An 18,268-nucleotide genomic window follows, 5' to 3' on the forward strand; every position below is an offset into this window, starting at 1 on the left:
TTTGAGGTATGTGGATTTTTCTCTCAGGAATTCATCAAAATAGTCCCACGACTGATCACACCGTTGGATAGAGCTTGTCTAGAGGAACATTTTGAGTGGTCACACGGCCGAATCGGACCAGAAATTTCCGAGCGCGGAGCGTGCAAACTTTTAATAATTAACCGGGTTATTTGAGGTATGTGGATTTTTCTCTCAGGAATTCATCAAAATAGTCCCCCGACTGATCGCATCGTTGGATAGAGCTTGTCTAGAGGAACATTTTGAGCGGTCACTCGGCCAAATCGGACCAGAAATTTCCGAGCGCGGAGCGTGCAAACTTTTAATAATTAACCGGGTTATTTGAGGTATGTGGATTTCTATCTCAGGAATTCATCAAAATAGTCCCCCGACTGATCGCATCGTTGGATAGAGCTTGTCTAGAGGAACATTTTGAGCGGTCACTCGGCCGAATCGGACCAGGAATTTCCGAGCGCGGAGCGTCCAAACTTTTAATAATTAACCGGTTTATTTGAGGTATGTGGATTTTTCTCTCAGGAATTCATCAAAATAGTCCCACGACTGATCACACCGTTGGATAGAGCTTGTCTAGAGGAACATTTTGAGTGGTCACACGGCCGAATCGGACCAGAAATTTCCGAGCGCGGAGCGTGCAAACTTTTAATATTTACTCGGTATATTTGACGTATGTGTATTTCTATCTCAGGAATTCATCAAAATAGTCCCACGACTGATACCACCGTTGGATAGAGCTTTTCTAGAGGAACATTTTGAGTGGTCACTCGACCGAATCGGACCAGAAATTTCCGAGCGCGGAGCGTGCAAACTTTTAATAATTACCCGGTTTATTTGAGGTATGTGGATTTCTATCTCAGGAATTCATCAAAATAGTCCCACGACTGATACCACCGTTGGATAGAGCTTGTCTAGAGGAACATTTTGAGTGGTCACTCGGCCGAATCGGACCAGAAATTTCCGAGCGCGGAGCGTGCAAACTTTTAATAATTACCCTGTTTATTTGAGGTATGTGGATTTTTCTCTCAGGAATTCATCAAAATAGTCCCACGACTGATACCACCGTTGGATAGAGCTTGTCTAGAGGAACATTTTGAATGGTCACTCGGCCGAATCGGACCAGAAATTTCCGAGCGCGGAGCGTGCAAACTTTTAATAATTACCCTGTTTATTTGAGGTATGTGGATTTTTCTCTCAGGAATTCATCAAAATAGTCCCACGACTGATCCCACCGTTGGATAGAGCTTGTCTAGAGGAACATTATGAGCGGTCACTCGGCCGAATCGGACCAGGATTTTCCGAGCGCGGAGCGTCCAAACTTTTAATAATTAACCGGTTTATTTGAGGTATGTGGATTTTTCTCTCAGGAATTCATCAAAATAGTCCCACGACTGATCACACCGTTGGATAGAGCTTGTCTAGAGGAACATTTTGAATGGTCACTCGGCCGAATCGGACCAGAAATTTCCGAGTGCGGAGCGTGCAAACTTTTAATAATTACCCTGTTTATTTGAGGTATGTGGATTTTTCTCTCAGGAATTCATCAAAATAGTCCCACGACTGATCACACCGTTGGATAGAGCTTGTCTAGAGGAACATTTTGAGTGGACACTCGGCCGAATCGGACCAGGATTTTCCGAGCGCGGAGCGTGCAAACTTTTAATAATTACCCGGTTTATTTGAGGTATGTGGATTTCTATCTCAGGAATTCATCAAAATAGTCCCACGACTGATACCACCGTTGGATAGAGCTTGTCTAGAGGAACATTTTGAGTGGTCACTCGACCGAATCGGACCAGAAATTTCCGAGCGCGGAGCGTGCAAACTTTTAATAATTACCCGGTTTATTTGAGGTATGTGGATTTCTATCTCAGGAATTCATCAAAATAGTCCCACGACTGATACCACCGTTGGATAGAGCTTGTCTAGAGGAACATTTTGAGTGGTCACTCGGCCGAATCGGACCAGAAATTTCCGAGCGCGGAGCGTGCAAACTTTTAATAATTAACCGGGTTATTTGAGGTATGTGGATTTTTCTCTCAGGAATTCATCAAAATAGTCCCACGACTGATCACACCGTTGGATAGAGCTTGTCTAGAGGAACATTTTGAGTGGTCACTCGGCCGAATCGGACCAGGATTTTCCGAGCGCGGAGCGTCCAAACTTTTAATAATTAACCGGTTTATTTGAGGTATGTGGATTTTTCTCTCAGGAATTCATCAAAATAGTCCCACGACTGATCACACCGTTGGATAGAGCTTGTCTAGAGGAACATTTTGAGTGGTCACACGGCCGAATCGGACCAGAAATTTCCGAGCGCGGAGCGTGCAAACTTTTAATAATTACCCTGTTTATTTGAGGTATGTGGATTTTTCTCTCAGGAATTCATCAAAATAGTCTCACGACTGATCACACCGTTGGATAGAGCTTGTCTAGAGGAACATTTTGAGTGGACACTCGGCCGAATCGGACCAGGATTTTCCGAGCGCGGAGCGTCCAAACTTTTAATAATTAACCGGTTTATTTGAGGTATGTGGATTTTTCTCTCAGGAATTCATCAAAATAGTCCCACGACTGATCACACCGTTGGATAGAGCTTGTCTAGAGGAACATTTTGAGTGGTCACACGGCCGAATCGGACCAGAAATTTCCGAGCGCGGAGCGTGCAAACTTTTAATAATTACTCGGTATATTTGACGTATGTGTATTTCTATCACAGGAATTCATCAAAATAGTCCCACGACTGATACCACCGTTGGATAGAGCTTGTCTAGAGGAACATTTTGAATGGTCACTCGGCCGAATCGGACCAGAAATTTCCGAGCGCGGAGCGTGCAAACTTTTAATAATTACCCTGTTTATTTGAGGTATGTGGATTTTTCTCTCAGGAATTCATCAAAATAGTCCCACGACTGATCACACCGTTGGATAGAGCTTGTCTAGAGGAACATTTTGAGTGGACACTCGGCCGAATCGGACCAGGATTTTCCGAGCGCGGAGCGTGCAAACTTTTAATAATTACCCGGTTTATTTGAGGTATGTGGATTTTTCTCTCAGGAATTCATCAAAATAGTCCCCCGACTGATCGCATCGTTGTATAGAGCTTGTCTAGAGGAACATTTTGAGTGGTCACTCGGCCAAATTGGACCAGAAATTTCCGAGCGCGGAGCGTGCAAACTTTTAATAATTAACCGGGTTATTTGAGGTATGTGGATTTCTATCTCAGGAATTCATCAAAATAGTCCCCCGACTGATCGCATCGTTGGATAGAGCTTGTCTAGAGGAACATTTTGAGTGGTCACTCGGCCAAATCGGACCAGAAATTTCCGAGCGCGGAGCGTGCAAACTTTTAATAATTAACCGGGTTATTTGAGGTATGTGGATTTCTATCTCAGGAATTCATCAAAATAGTCCCCCGACTGATCGCATCGTTGTATAGAGCTTGTCTAGAGGAACATTTTGAGTGGTCACTCGGCCGAATCGGACTAGAAATTTCCGAGCGCGGAGCGTGCAAACTTTTAATAATTACCCTGTTTATTTGAGGTATGTGGATTTTTCTCTCAGGAATTCATCAAAATAGTCCCACGACTGATCACACCGTTGGATAGAGCTTGTCTAGAGGAACATTTTGAGTGGTCACTCGGCCGAATCGGACCAGGATTTTCCGAGCGCGGAGCGTCCAAACTTTTAATAGTTAACCGGTTTATTTGAGGTATGTGGATTTTTCTCTCAGGAATTCATCAAAATAGTCCCACGACTGATCACACCGTTGGATAGAGCTTGTCTAGAGGAACATTTTGAGTGGTCACACGGCCGAATCGGACCAGAAATTTCCGAGCGCGGAGCGTGCAAACTTTTAATAATTACCCTGTTTATTTGAGGTATGTGGATTTTTCTCTCAGGAATTCATCAAAATAGTCCCACGACTGATCACACCGTTGGATAGAGCTTGTCTAGAGGAACATTTTGAGTGGACACTCGGCCGAATCGGACCAGGATTTTCCGAGCGCGGAGCGTGCAAACTTTTAATAATTACCCGGTTTATTTGAGGTATGTGGATTTTTCTCTCAGGAATTCATCAAAATAGTCCCACGACTGATCACACCGTTGGATAGAGCTTGTCTAGATTAACATTTTGAGTGGTCACTCGGCCGAATCGGACCAGAAATTTCCGAGCGCGGAGCGTGCAAACTTTTAATAATTACCCGGTTAATTTGAGGTATGTGGATTTTTCTCTCAGGAATTCATCAAAATAGTCCCCCGACTGATCGCATCGTTGTATAGTGCTTGTCTAGAGGAACATTTTGAGTGGTCACTCGACCGAATCGGACCAGAAATTTCCGAGCGCGGAGCGTGCAAACTTTTAATAATTACCCGGTTTATTTGAGGTATGTGGATTTCTATCTCAGGAATTCATCAAAATAGTCCCACGACTGATACCACCGTTGGATAGAGCTTGTCTAGAGGAACATTTTGAGTGGTCACTCGGCCGAATCGGACCAGAAATTTCCGAGCGCGGAGCGTGCAAACTTTTAATAATTACCCTGTTTATTCGAGGTATGTGGATTTTTCTCTCAGGAATTCATCAAAATAGTCCCACGACTGATCACACCGTTGGATAGAGCTTGTCTAGAGGAACATTTTGAGTGGTCACTCGACCGAATCGGACCAGAAATTTCCGAGCGCGGAGCGTGCAAACATTTAATAATTACCCGGTTTATTTGAGGTATGTGGATTTCTATCTCAGGAATTCATCAAAATAGTCCCACGACTGATACCACCGTTGGATAGAGCTTGTCTAGAGGAACATTTTGAGTGGTCACTCGGCCGAATCGGACCAGAAATTTCCGAGCGCGGAGCGTGCAAACTTTTAATAATTACCCTGTTTATTCGAGGTATGTGGATTTTTCTCTCAGGAATTCATCAAAATAGTCCCACGACTGATCACACCGTTGGATAGAGCTTGTCTAGAGGAACATTTTGAGTGGTCACACGGCCGATTCGGACCAGAAATTTCCTAGCGCGGAGCGTGCAAACTTTTAATAATTACCCTGTTTATTTGAGGTATGTGGATTTTTCTCTCAGGAATTCATCAAAATAGTCCCACGACTGATCACACCGTTGGATAGAGCTTGTCTAGAGGAACATTTTGAATGGTCACTCGGCCGAATCGAACCAGAAATTTCCGAGCGCGGAGCGTGCAAACTTTTAATAATTACCCTGTTTATTTGAGGTATGTGGATTTCTATCTCAGGAATTCATCAAAATAGTCCCCCGACTGATCGCATCGTTGTATAGAGCTTGTCTAGAGGAACATTTTGAGTGGTCACTCGACCGAATCGGACCAGAAATTTCCGAGCGCGGAGCGTGCAAACTTTTAATAATTACCCGGTTTATTTGAGGTATGTGGATTTTTCTCTCAGGAATTCATCAAAATAGTCCCACGACTGATCCCACCGTTGGATAGAGCTTGTCTAGAGGAACATTTTGAGTGGTCACTCGGCCGAATCGGACCAGAAATTTCCGAGCGCGGAGCGTGCAAACTTTTAATAATTAACCGGGTTATTTGAGGTATGTGGATTTTTCTCTCAGGAATTCATCAAAATAGTCCCACGACTGATCCCACCGTTGGATAGAGCTTGTATAGAGGAACATTTTGAGTGGTCACTCGGCCAAATCGGACCAGAAATTTTTGAGCGCGGAGCGTGCAAACTTTTAATAATTACCCTGTTTATTTGAGGTATGTGGATTTTTCTCAAATGAATTCATCAAAATAGTCCCACGACTGATCACACCGTTGGATAGAGCTTGTCTAGAGGAACATTTTGAGTGGTCACTCGGCCGAATCGGACCAGGATTTTCCGAGCGCGGAGCGTCCAAACTTTTAATAGTTAACCGGTTTATTTGAGGTATGTGGATTTTTCTCTCAGGAATTCATCAAAATAGTCCCACGACTGATCACACCGTTGGATAGAGCTTGTCTAGAGGAACATTTTGAGTGGTCACACGGCCGAATCGGACCAGAAATTTCCGAGCGCGGAGCGTGCAAACTTTTAATAATTACCCTGTTTATTTGAGGTATGTGGATTTTTCTCTCAGGAATTCATCAAAATAGTCCCACGACTGATCACACCGTTGGATAGAGCTTGTCTAGAGGAACATTTTGAGTGGACACTCGGCCGAATCGGACCAGGATTTTCCGAGCGCGGAGCGTGCAAACTTTTAATAATTACCCGGTTTATTTGAGGTATGTGGATTTTTCTCTCAGGAATTCATCAAAATAGTCCCACGACTGATCACACCGTTGGATAGAGCTTGTCTAGAGGAACATTTTGAGTGGTCACTCGGCCGAATCGGACCAGAAATTTCCGAGCGCGGAGCGTGCAAACTTTTAATAATTACCCGGTTAATTTGAGGTATGTGGATTTTTCTCTCAGGAATTCATCAAAATAGTCCCCCGACTGATCGCATCGTTGTATAGTGCTTGTCTAGAGGAACATTTTGAGTGGTCACTCGACCGAATCGGACCAGAAATTTCCGAGCGCGGAGCGTGCAAACTTTTAATAATTACCCGGTTTATTTGAGGTATGTGGATTTCTATCTCAGGAATTCATCAAAATAGTCCCACGACTGATACCACCGTTGGATAGAGCTTGTCTAGAGGAACATTTTGAGTGGTCACTCGGCCGAATCGGACCAGAAATTTCCGAGCGCGGAGCGTGCAAACTTTTAATAATTACCCTGTTTATTCGAGGTATGTGGATTTTTCTCTCAGGAATTCATCAAAATAGTCCCACGACTGATCACACCGTTGGATAGAGCTTGTCTAGAGGAACATTTTGAGTGGTCACTCGACCGAATCGGACCAGAAATTTCCGAGCGCGGAGCGTGCAAACTTTTAATAATTACCCGGTTTATTTGAGGTATGTGGATTTCTATCTCAGGAATTCATCAAAATAGTCCCACGACTGATACCACCGTTGGATAGAGCTTGTCTAGAGGAACATTTTGAGTGGTCACTCGGCCGAATCGGACCAGAAATTTCCGAGCGCGGAGCGTGCAAACTTTTAATAATTACCCTGTTTATTCGAGGTATGTGGATTTTTCTCTCAGGAATTCATCAAAATAGTCCCACGACTGATCACACCGTTGGATAGAGCTTGTCTAGAGGAACATTTTGAGTGGTCACACGGCCGATTCGGACCAGAAATTTCCTAGCGCGGAGCGTGCAAACTTTTAATAATTACCCTGTTTATTTGAGGTATGTGGATTTTTCTCTCAGGAATTCATCAAAATAGTCCCACGACTGATCACACCGTTGGATAGAGCTTGTCTAGAGGAACATTTTGAATGGTCACTCGGCCGAATCGAACCAGAAATTTCCGAGCGCGGAGCGTGCAAACTTTTAATAATTACCCTGTTTATTTGAGGTATGTGGATTTCTATCTCAGGAATTCATCAAAATAGTCCCCCGACTGATCGCATCGTTGTATAGAGCTTGTCTAGAGGAACATTTTGAGTGGTCACTCGACCGAATCGGACCAGAAATTTCCGAGCGCGGAGCGTGCAAACTTTTAATAATTACCCGGTTTATTTGAGGTATGTGGATTTTTCTCTCAGGAATTCATCAAAATAGTCCCACGACTGATCCCACCGTTGGATAGAGCTTGTCTAGAGGAACATTTTGAGTGGTCACTCGGCCGAATCGGACCAGAAATTTCCGAGCGCGGAGCGTGCAAACTTTTAATAATTAACCGGTTTATTTGAGGTATGTGTATTTCTATCTCAGGAATTCATCAAAATAGTCCCACGACTGATACCACCGTTGGATAGAGCTTGTCTAGAGGAACATTTTGAATGGTCACTCGGCCGAATCGGACCAGAAATTTCCGAGCGCGGAGCGTGCAAACTTTTAATAATTACCCTGTTTATTTGAGGTATGTGGATTTTTCTCTCAGGAATTCATCAAAATAGTCCCACGACTGATCACACCGTTGGATAGAGCTTGTCTAGAGGAACATTTTGAGTGGTCACACGGCCGAATCGGACCAGAAATTTCCGAGCGCGGAGCGTGCAAACTTTTAATATTTACTCGGTATATTTGACGTATGTGTATTTCTATCACAGGAATTCATCAAAATAGTCCCACGACTGATACCACCGTTGGATAGAGCTTGTCTAGAGGAACATTTTGAATGGTCACTCGGCCGAATCGGACCAGAAATTTCCGAGCGCGGAGCGTGCAAACTTTTAATAATTACCCTGTTTATTTGAGGTATGTGGATTTTTCTCTCAGGAATTCATCAAAATAGTCCCACGACTGATCACACCGTTGGATAGAGCTTGTCTAGAGGAACATTTTGAGTGGACACTCGGCCGAATCGGACCAGGATTTTCCGAGCGCGGAGCGTGCAAACTTTTAATAATTACCCGGTTTATTTGAGGTATGTGGATTTTTCTCTCAGGAATTCATCAAAATAGTCCCCCGACTGATCGCATCGTTGTATAGAGCTTGTCTAGAGGAACATTTTGAGTGGTCACTCGGCCAAATTGGACCAGAAATTTCCGAGCGCGGAGCGTGCAAACTTTTAATAATTAACCGGGTTATTTGAGGTATGTGGATTTCTATCTCAGGAATTCATCAAAATAGTCCCCCGACTGATCGCATCGTTGGATAGAGCTTGTCTAGAGGAACATTTTGAGTGGTCACTCGGCCAAATCGGACCAGAAATTTCCGAGCGCGGAGCGTGCAAACTTTTAATAATTAACCGGGTTATTTGAGGTATGTGGATTTCTATCTCAGGAATTCATCAAAATAGTCCCCCGACTGATCGCATCGTTGTATAGAGCTTGTCTAGAGGAACATTTTGAGTGGTCACTCGGCCGAATCGGACTAGAAATTTCCGAGCGCGGAGCGTGCAAACTTTTAATAATTACCCTGTTTATTTGAGGTATGTGGATTTTTCTCTCAGGAATTCATCAAAATAGTCCCACGACTGATCACACCGTTGGATAGAGCTTGTCTAGAGGAACATTTTGAGTGGTCACACGGCCGAATCGGACCAGAAATTTCCGAGCGCGGAGCGTGCAAACTTTTAATAATTAACCGGGTTATTTGAGGTATGTGGATTTTTCTCTCAGGAATTCATCAAAATAGTCCCACGACTGATCCCACCGTTGGATAGAGCTTGTATAGAGGAACATTTTGAGTGGTCACTCGGCCAAATCGGACCAGAAATTTTTGAGCGCGGAGCGTGCAAACTTTTAATAATTACCCTGTTTATTTGAGGTATGTGGATTTTTCTCAAATGAATTCATCAAAATAGTCCCACGACTGATCACACCGTTGGATAGAGCTTGTCTAGAGGAACATTTTGAGTGGTCACTCGGCCGAATCGGACCAGAAATTTCCGAGCGCGGAGCGTGCAAACTTTTAATAATTAACCGGGTTATTTGAGGTATGTGGATTTTTCTCTCAGGAATTCATCAAAATAGTCCCACGACTGATCCCACCGTTGGATAGAGCTTGTATAGAGGAACATTTTGAGTGGTCACTCGGCCAAATCGGACCAGAAATTTTTGAGCGCGGAGCGTGCAAACTTTTAATAATTACCCTGTTTATTTGAGGTATGTGGATTTTTCTCAAATGAATTCATCAAAATAGTCCCACGACTGATCACACCGTTGGATAGAGCTTGTCTAGAGGAACATTTTGAGTGGTCACTCGGCCGAATCGGACCAGGATTTTCCGAGCGCGGAGCGTCCAAACTTTTAATAGTTAACCGGTTTATTTGAGGTATGTGGATTTTTCTCTCAGGAATTCATCAAAATAGTCCCACGACTGATCCCACCGTTGGATAGAGCTTGTATAGAGGAACATTTTGAGTGGTCACTCGGCCAAATCGGACCAGAAATTTTTGAGCGCGGAGCGTGCAAACTTTTAATAATTACCCTGTTTATTTGAGGTATGTGGATTTTTCTCAAATGAATTCATCAAAATAGTCCCACGACTGATCACACCGTTGGATAGAGCTTGTCTAGAGGAACATTTTGAGTGGTCACTCGGCCGAATCGGACCAGGATTTTCCGAGCGCGGAGCGTCCAAACTTTTAATAGTTAACCGGTTAATTTGAGGTATGTGGATTTTTCTCTCAGGAATTCATCAAAATAGTCCCCCGACTGATCGCATCGTTGTATAGTGCTTGTCTAGAGGAACATTTTGAGTGGTCACTCGACCGAATCGGACCAGAAATTTCCGAGCGCGGAGCGTGCAAACTTTTAATAATTACCCGGTTTATTTGAGGTATGTGGATTTCTATCTCAGGAATTCATCAAAATAGTCCCACGACTGATACCACCGTTGGATAGAGCTTGTCTAGAGGAACATTTTGAGTGGTCACTCGGCCGAATCGGACCAGAAATTTCCGAGCGCGGAGCGTGCAAACTTTTAATAATTACCCGGTTTATTTGAGGTATGTGGATTTCTATCTCAGGAATTCATCAAAATAGTCCCCCGACTGATCGCATCGTTGGATAGAGCTTGTCTAGAGGAACATTTTGAGTGGTCACTCGGCCAAATCGGACCAGAAATTTCCGAGCGCGGAGCGTGCAAACTTTTAATAATTAACCGGGTTATTTGAGGTATGTGGATTTCTATCTCAGGAATTCATCAAAATAGTCCCCCGACTGATCGCATCGTTGTATAGAGCTTGTCTAGAGGAACATTTTGAGTGGTCACTCGGCCGAATCGGACTAGAAATTTCCGAGCGCGGAGCGTGCAAACTTTTAATAATTACCCTGTTTATTTGAGGTATGTGGATTTTTCTCTCAGGAATTCATCAAAATAGTCCCACGACTGATCACACCGTTGGATAGAGCTTGTCTAGAGGAACATTTTGAGTGGTCACACGGCCGAATCGGACCAGAAATTTCCGAGCGCGGAGCGTGCAAACTTTTAATAATTAACCGGGTTATTTGAGGTATGTGGATTTTTCTCTCAGGAATTCATCAAAATAGTCCCACGACTGATCCCACCGTTGGATAGAGCTTGTATAGAGGAACATTTTGAGTGGTCACTCGGCCAAATCGGACCAGAAATTTTTGAGCGCGGAGCGTGCAAACTTTTAATAATTACCCTGTTTATTTGAGGTATGTGGATTTTTCTCAAATGAATTCATCAAAATAGTCCCACGACTGATCACACCGTTGGATAGAGCTTGTCTAGAGGAACATTTTGAGTGGTCACTCGGCCGAATCGGACCAGGATTTTCCGAGCGCGGAGCGTCCAAACTTTTAATAGTTAACCGGTTTATTTGAGGTATGTGGATTTTTCTCTCAGGAATTCATCAAAATAGTCCCACGACTGATCACACCGTTGGATAGAGCTTGTCTAGAGGAACATTTTGAGTGGTCACACGGCCGAATCGGACCAGAAATTTCCGAGCGCGGAGCGTGCAAACTTTTAATAATTACCCTGTTTATTTGAGGTATGTGGATTTTTCTCTCAGGAATTCATCAAAATAGTCCCACGACTGATCACACCGTTGGATAGAGCTTGTCTAGAGGAACATTTTGAGTGGACACTCGGCCGAATCGGACCAGGATTTTCCGAGCGCGGAGCGTGCAAACTTTTAATAATTACCCGGTTTATTTGAGGTATGTGGATTTTTCTCTCAGGAATTCATCAAAATAGTCCCACGACTGATCACACCGTTGGATAGAGCTTGTCTAGAGGAACATTTTGAGTGGTCACTCGGCCGAATCGGACCAGGATTTTCCGAGCGCGGAGCGTCCAAACTTTTAATAATTACCCGGTTAATTTGAGGTATGTGGATTTTTCTCTCAGGAATTCATCAAAATAGTCCCCCGACTGATCGCATCGTTGTATAGTGCTTGTCTAGAGGAACATTTTGAGTGGTCACTCGACCGAATCGGACCAGAAATTTCCGAGCGCGGAGCGTGCAAACTTTTAATAATTACCCGGTTTATTTGAGGTATGTGGATTTCTATCTCAGGAATTCATCAAAATAGTCCCACGACTGATACCACCGTTGGATAGAGCTTGTCTAGAGGAACATTTTGAGTGGTCACTCGGCCGAATCGGACCAGAAATTTCCGAGCGCGGAGCGTGCAAACTTTTAATAATTACCCTGTTTATTCGAGGTATGTGGATTTTTCTCTCAGGAATTCATCAAAATAGTCCCACGACTGATCACACCGTTGGATAGAGCTTGTCTAGAGGAACATTTTGAGTGGTCACTCGACCGAATCGGACCAGAAATTTCCGAGCGCGGAGCGTGCAAACTTTTAATAATTGTTAGGGCTTGTGTAGGGGACAGAATTCCCGATAATTAATTTAATGTATTAGTTCGATAAGTTGTATTCTTCATAAGCCTAGTATTAAATGTGTGACTAGTATGTAAGAAATCCGTGTGCTACGCCTATGGACATTACTCGTTTCTCTTGCCACTTTGTCCGTATGACCAGATGTTGATTCGCATTTTGTTTGATCTTAGACTAACTGTGTAATAAAACTCCTCGCCGACCTTTTGTGCGTACTAGAATTTAGACACGTTCTCGATGCTGGTCATAAACGCCCTCCAATAAAACCCAATTATATTGTTAAAGTTAGGCAAGTCACAAGGACAAATCTAGAAGAAGCGCCGATGATGACCTCTTAGTTTCTGGTACGCCTATGTACGGTTACCATTAACTTTAGTATTTAAGATTTTGCAAGAAGAAAAATCTCTCTCTTCTTGTGCGTCTCCGTCGACCCTTAACTCCGTACTTTGCACGTTACTCGTACGCGATTACTTTACACACGGTTCCTATACACGGTTAATTACTACACTAATTAACTTGTCACGAAAAGTTGTTATTTCTTTGCTACATTACTCGAAGTTGTTAGTGAATAATAAACCTTTGTTACCGTTAGAAAAGGGTTTTGTTTTCATTTGCACGAACACGGTGTCTCTGAGACCGCGAACTCAGGGTGGTCCTTCGCAAGCATCCAGTCCATTGCTTACTAGACGTATCAAGAATTAGGCCATGTCTAATCAACATCTTGGTACCACGATCCACGAATAAACAGTTTGGTCCTTCGAGCCGGATCAACATTTTTGGTCCTACGAGCCGGATCAACATTGTTGGTCCTTCGAGCCGGATTAAACATTTTTGGTCCTTCGAGCCGGATATCACGGGACTGGATCAGAACCTGTGGAACATAGGACATCGAAAGCGGAATAAGGAGTAGAACGGTGGATCCCAAGGAGAGCAAGAAACAATCCCGGTGAGTCATTTCCTTTTTATCACGATTTTTCCTCTTTGAATTTGCATAACCTCATAATCCCGATTCCCATTTGATACTTTAAATGGTCGTTAGTTGTATGAGATTGATACGACTTATTTACTTTGGTTTATGCTCGATTTATGCACATTAAAGAAGTCGAAACTAGTTAATTTCTCCAGTAGTACTTCTGTTTGAATCGCGTAAATTGATTTATTTTAACGCCACGTTATCAATAGTAGTTAAAAATGACCACTAGAGCTCAAAAAGAAAAAATTTCAAAACGATCCGAAATGGAACTAGGCTCAGCAGAGTCTCTTAGCGAGAACGATGAATTTAGAGAACTTTTGCACGCTCGCAGAATTTTAACTAAACGTTTATCCCGTTTTGAACAGTACCTTCGTGAAAACAGAGATATTCAAGAAACAGTTCAATTAGAAATCCGCCTCAAGAACGTGGAGGAGGACTATAATCAGTTCGATAAAGTACAATCTCGTCTAGAATTTTTAAGCTTAAACGAAGAAGAACAACGGATTGAAATCGAATCAGCCTACTTTAATTTAATTTCAGAATTAAAGCAGTTAATAAATTCAATTAGCAAAAATCAAAATAGTACTAATACTCATTTAGGAAAACAAAATTCACCAAGAGGTCTAGGAAAATTACCGGATTTAGGCTTACGTTCATTTTATGGCAATTATGAAACTTGGTTCAGTTTCAAAAACATATTTGATTCCTTAGTCCATAGCAGAACCGACTTGAGTGAAACAGAAAAATTGTTATATCTAAAATTATGTTGTAAAGGCGATGCGCTAAATCTCATAGACTCTCTCGACATAACTCCCGATAATTATACAATCGCTTTAAATCTGTTACAAAAAAGATACGAGAATAAAAAGGCAGTTATTAACATTCACGCTAAAGGTTTAGTTCTTAATTTACCAAACGCGAATAAAGGATCATCTGTAAATATTAGAAAATTAATAGATGCAGTTCAGCAACATAAATCATCATTAGGAAAATTAAAATTACCCGTGGATCAATGGGATGTTTTGTTGATACCGATAATATTAAACAAACTGGATGATAGTACTAATCAGGAGTGGGAGCGGAAACAATGTAATACTGAATTGCCGACTGTTGATCAATTAATGGAATTTTTAACCGAAAAATGTCGTTCGTTGGAAGCGGTTCGCGGCTTCTCAACCGTACATTCAAATAAACATGATAGGGATAGAATGCAAAACAAAGGCCACGAGAAAAGAAACGAATCACATCAGTTTAAGAATTATTCGTATTCTTTGACCGAAAAAATCAATAAGTGTTACATCTGTACTGAAAATCATTTCATTCATCAATGTCCTCGTTTTATCCAATTATCAGTGTCGGACAAATATAACGAAATTCGAAGACATAAATTGTGTAGCAACTGTTTACGTCCAGGGCATCTGAAACAGGAATGTAGATCAAGAGGATGCAAAAAATGCAACCAAAAACATAATAGCACGTTACATATAGAGAAACGTTCAGGAAGTGAACATGTTCAAAATTCTAGCAACAGCAGCACTAATGAACCTTCCTCATCATTAACTGAACATGAATCATCGATCAGTTCTCCATCTAATCCTTCGGCTCACGATGTATCTAGAAGGTATGGAGAATCCAAACAATCTACAGTTCTAACAATCGGCCAAAGTAACGCGGTCACGTACGATACGGAAAACAACCCTTTGGCATTATCATCGTTAGGTAATGATAAAAATCAAGTACTACTATCTACGGCTACCATTCTCATCTCAGACAGAAAAGGAAATTGGCATAAATGCAATGCCTTACTCGATTGCGGAAGCCAGTCAAATTTAATGACAGAAAACTTCTGCAGAAAGTTAAACTTAAGTCCCCAAACAATTGACCTTTCATTATCAGGTATCAGTCAAATTGTCACAAAGATTAATCAGCGAGTGCACACGAAAATAAAATCCAGGTTCAACCAATATGAATCTAACATAGCATTTTTGGTTTTGCCCATTCTTACCGAAAATCTACCCTCATTTAGATTTCCCAGTTCGGTACTTCAAATTCCAACAAATATCAATCTAGCTGATGAAAAATTTAATGAACCAAAACAAATTGATGTTTTATTAGGGGTAGATATATTTTATAATCTATTAGGTTCGGGTAAACTTAAATTAGGAAAGGGATTGCCAATGTTACAAGAAACCTCTTTAGGCTGGGTAATATCGGGCAATTTAATATGCAGAGAATCTCAAAGTCGGAAAGTAGTGTGCAACCTTGCGACTAGTATTTCAAATAAAACATTAAATGATTCGTTGACGAAATTCTGGCAGATTGAAGAGTTTGAAAATGTTAAATTCCTATCAAAGGAAGAAAATTATTGTGAGGAATATTTTAATCAAACTACAACCCGCGACATGGACAACAGTTTTGTCGTAAGGTATCCGTTCAATAATCAAACAGATTTTAGTCTGGGTGACTCCAAATCGAATGCCCTAAAACGGTTAAAAAATGTAGAGAAAAGGTTAGAAAAGGACAAGGACCTCAAGAAGCAGTACGTAGAATTTATGACGGAATATGAGAACTTAGGCCACATGACGCTTCAAGGACCCATTAAAAAGGACATCTCTATTCCAAACAATTCTTATTTTTTACCCCACAGTGCGGTACTAAAGAATTCTATTACCACGAAGTGTCGCGTCGTTTTTGATGCAAGCTGCAAAACAAGTTTAGGAATTTCCCTGAATGACACGCTTTTGGTAGGACCAGTAGTACAAGATGACTTGTACTCAATTTTGATACGTCTAAGACTTCGCAAAATTGTTTTGAGCGCGGACATCAAAATGATGTACCGATGTATAAAAATTCATGAGGAAGAACGTAACTTCCAAAAGATACTATGGCGAGCAAATCTTAATGATCCGATTAATGTGTATAAACTCAACACGGTAACGTATGGCACATCGAGTGCACCCTTTCAAGCCACACGTTGCTTGATAGAATTGGCCGAGCGCAACAAAGACAGGTATCCACGAACAGCAGAAATAATTAAACGTTCGTTCTACATGGATGATTTGTTGGTTAGCATTGATTCGGAAACAGATGCATTGCAAATTTATAGGGAACTAGACGATATTTTAAGTCAAGCTAATTTTAAATTGAGAAAATGGTCGTTCAACAGTAGCATAGTTTTAAATAGTATCCTACAAGCAAACAGTAACGAAAATCACGACAATTTAATTCTACCTCATGAAGATAAGCATCTAAAAACTCTTGGAATTAGCTGGGATCCTAAACAAGATACTCTGAAATACTCAGTTAATATTAAATACGAGCCATCCCGTGTTACCAAAAGGACTATTCTTTCGAAAATTTCGCAGATCTTTGACCCGCTTGGGTTGATCGGTCCCGCATTAACTAGGGCCAAGTTAATTTCCGACTTATTCAAAAGCAAAAAACTCCCAAGCGATAGTAAAATTTTGAATCTAAACCCATTTCTCGATTCAGAAGGGATACTTCGAGTCGGGGGACGTTTAATAAATTCACAATTTAATTTTGAACAACAACACCCTATTATATTACCGTATAAACATAAATTCACTGACTTGATAATACAGAATGAGCATATGAAACATCTCCACGCGGGAGTTCAAAACTTGCTTTCGATAATTCGCCTCAGATTTTGGATAATAAACGGAAAAAATGCAGTTAAACGTAACCTTAGTAGATGTATAAGATGTTTTAGAGTAAAACCGAAACCTTCGAAATTTTTAATGGGTTCCCTTCCGACCGCAAGGGTAACGCCTTCACGACCTTTTTCAAATTGCGGAATCGATTATGCAGGGCCTATACTCATAAAGGAGGGTACGCTGCGTAGAGCCAAATCCGTAAAAACTTACATATGCATTTTTGTTTGTTTTGCCACGCGTGCAGTACATATCGAACTGGTTAAAGATCTTTCGACCGATAGCTTTTTGAATGCTTTGGAAAGGTTCTGTTCCAGACGAGGAAAACCAACAAACATACATTCAGACAATGGTTCTAACTTTGTAGGGGCCAATAATTATTTTATCGAACTCTATAACTTAATAAATAATGAATCACACATTAACGCCACAACTACATTTTTAGCCAATCATTTGATAAAGTGGCATTTCATACCCGCGCGTAGTGCCCATATGGGAGGATTGTGGGAGGCGGCGGTGAAATCGACTAAGTTTCATCTTCGCCGCGTCTTAGGTGAATCATCTCTAACATACGAAGAGATGTACACCCTATTAGTAAAAATCGAAGCTTGTCTCAACTCGCGACCACTAATGCCAATCTCAAACGACATAAACGACTATGCACCCTTAACTCCCGCGCATTTCCTTATTGGTGACTCGTTGGCAAGTTTACCACAACCCGACTACCAGAACGCCGTTATCTCTCGCTTATCTCATTACGAACGACTTCAACAACTCCAGCAGCATTTTTGGAATAGTTGGTCCAGAGACTATTTGACAAATTTGCAAACTCGATGTAAATGGAAGAACACTGTAGATAAAACCATAGATATTGGAGCATTAGTTTTACTGGTGGAACACAATACTGCCCCACTGCGCTGGATTTTAGCTCGAGTTGTCGAACTCCACGAAGGAAAGGATCATGTGATACGTGTAGTGTCAGTGCGCTTACCCAGTGGAACTATATCGCGAAGATCATTGTCGAAAATATGCCCATTGCCCATGAATAACAAATAACTCTTTGTAAATAATTTAAAAGGTAACGACCTTTTAACGGGGCCGGCATGTTAGGGCTTGTGTAGGGGACAGAATTCCCGATAATTAATTTAATGTATTAGTTCGATAAGTTGTATTCTTCATAAGCCTAGTATTAAATGTGTGACTAGTATGTAAGAAATCCGTGTGCTACGCCTATGGACATTACTCGTTTCTCTTGCCACTTTGTCCGTAT

General features: G+C 41.8%; 1 protein-coding gene across 1 annotated transcript; it reads left to right on the forward strand.

The window, feature by feature from the left end:
* Nucleotides 1–13,590: 13,590 nt before the first annotated feature.
* Nucleotides 13,591–18,054, forward strand: LOC136418986 (uncharacterized). Its single transcript, XM_066405186.1, has 2 exons — nt 13,591–16,783; nt 17,444–18,054. The coding sequence occupies exons 1-2, from the start codon at nt 13,591–13,593 to the stop codon at nt 18,052–18,054; spliced, it is 3,804 nt and encodes a 1,267-aa protein (XP_066261283.1).
* The last annotated feature ends 214 nt before the right edge of the window (nt 18,055–18,268 follow it).

This window comes from Euwallacea similis, unplaced genomic scaffold (genome assembly GCF_039881205.1).
Source record: "Euwallacea similis isolate ESF13 unplaced genomic scaffold, ESF131.1 scaffold_54, whole genome shotgun sequence".
Lineage (NCBI taxonomy): Eukaryota > Metazoa > Arthropoda > Insecta > Coleoptera > Curculionidae > Euwallacea > Euwallacea similis.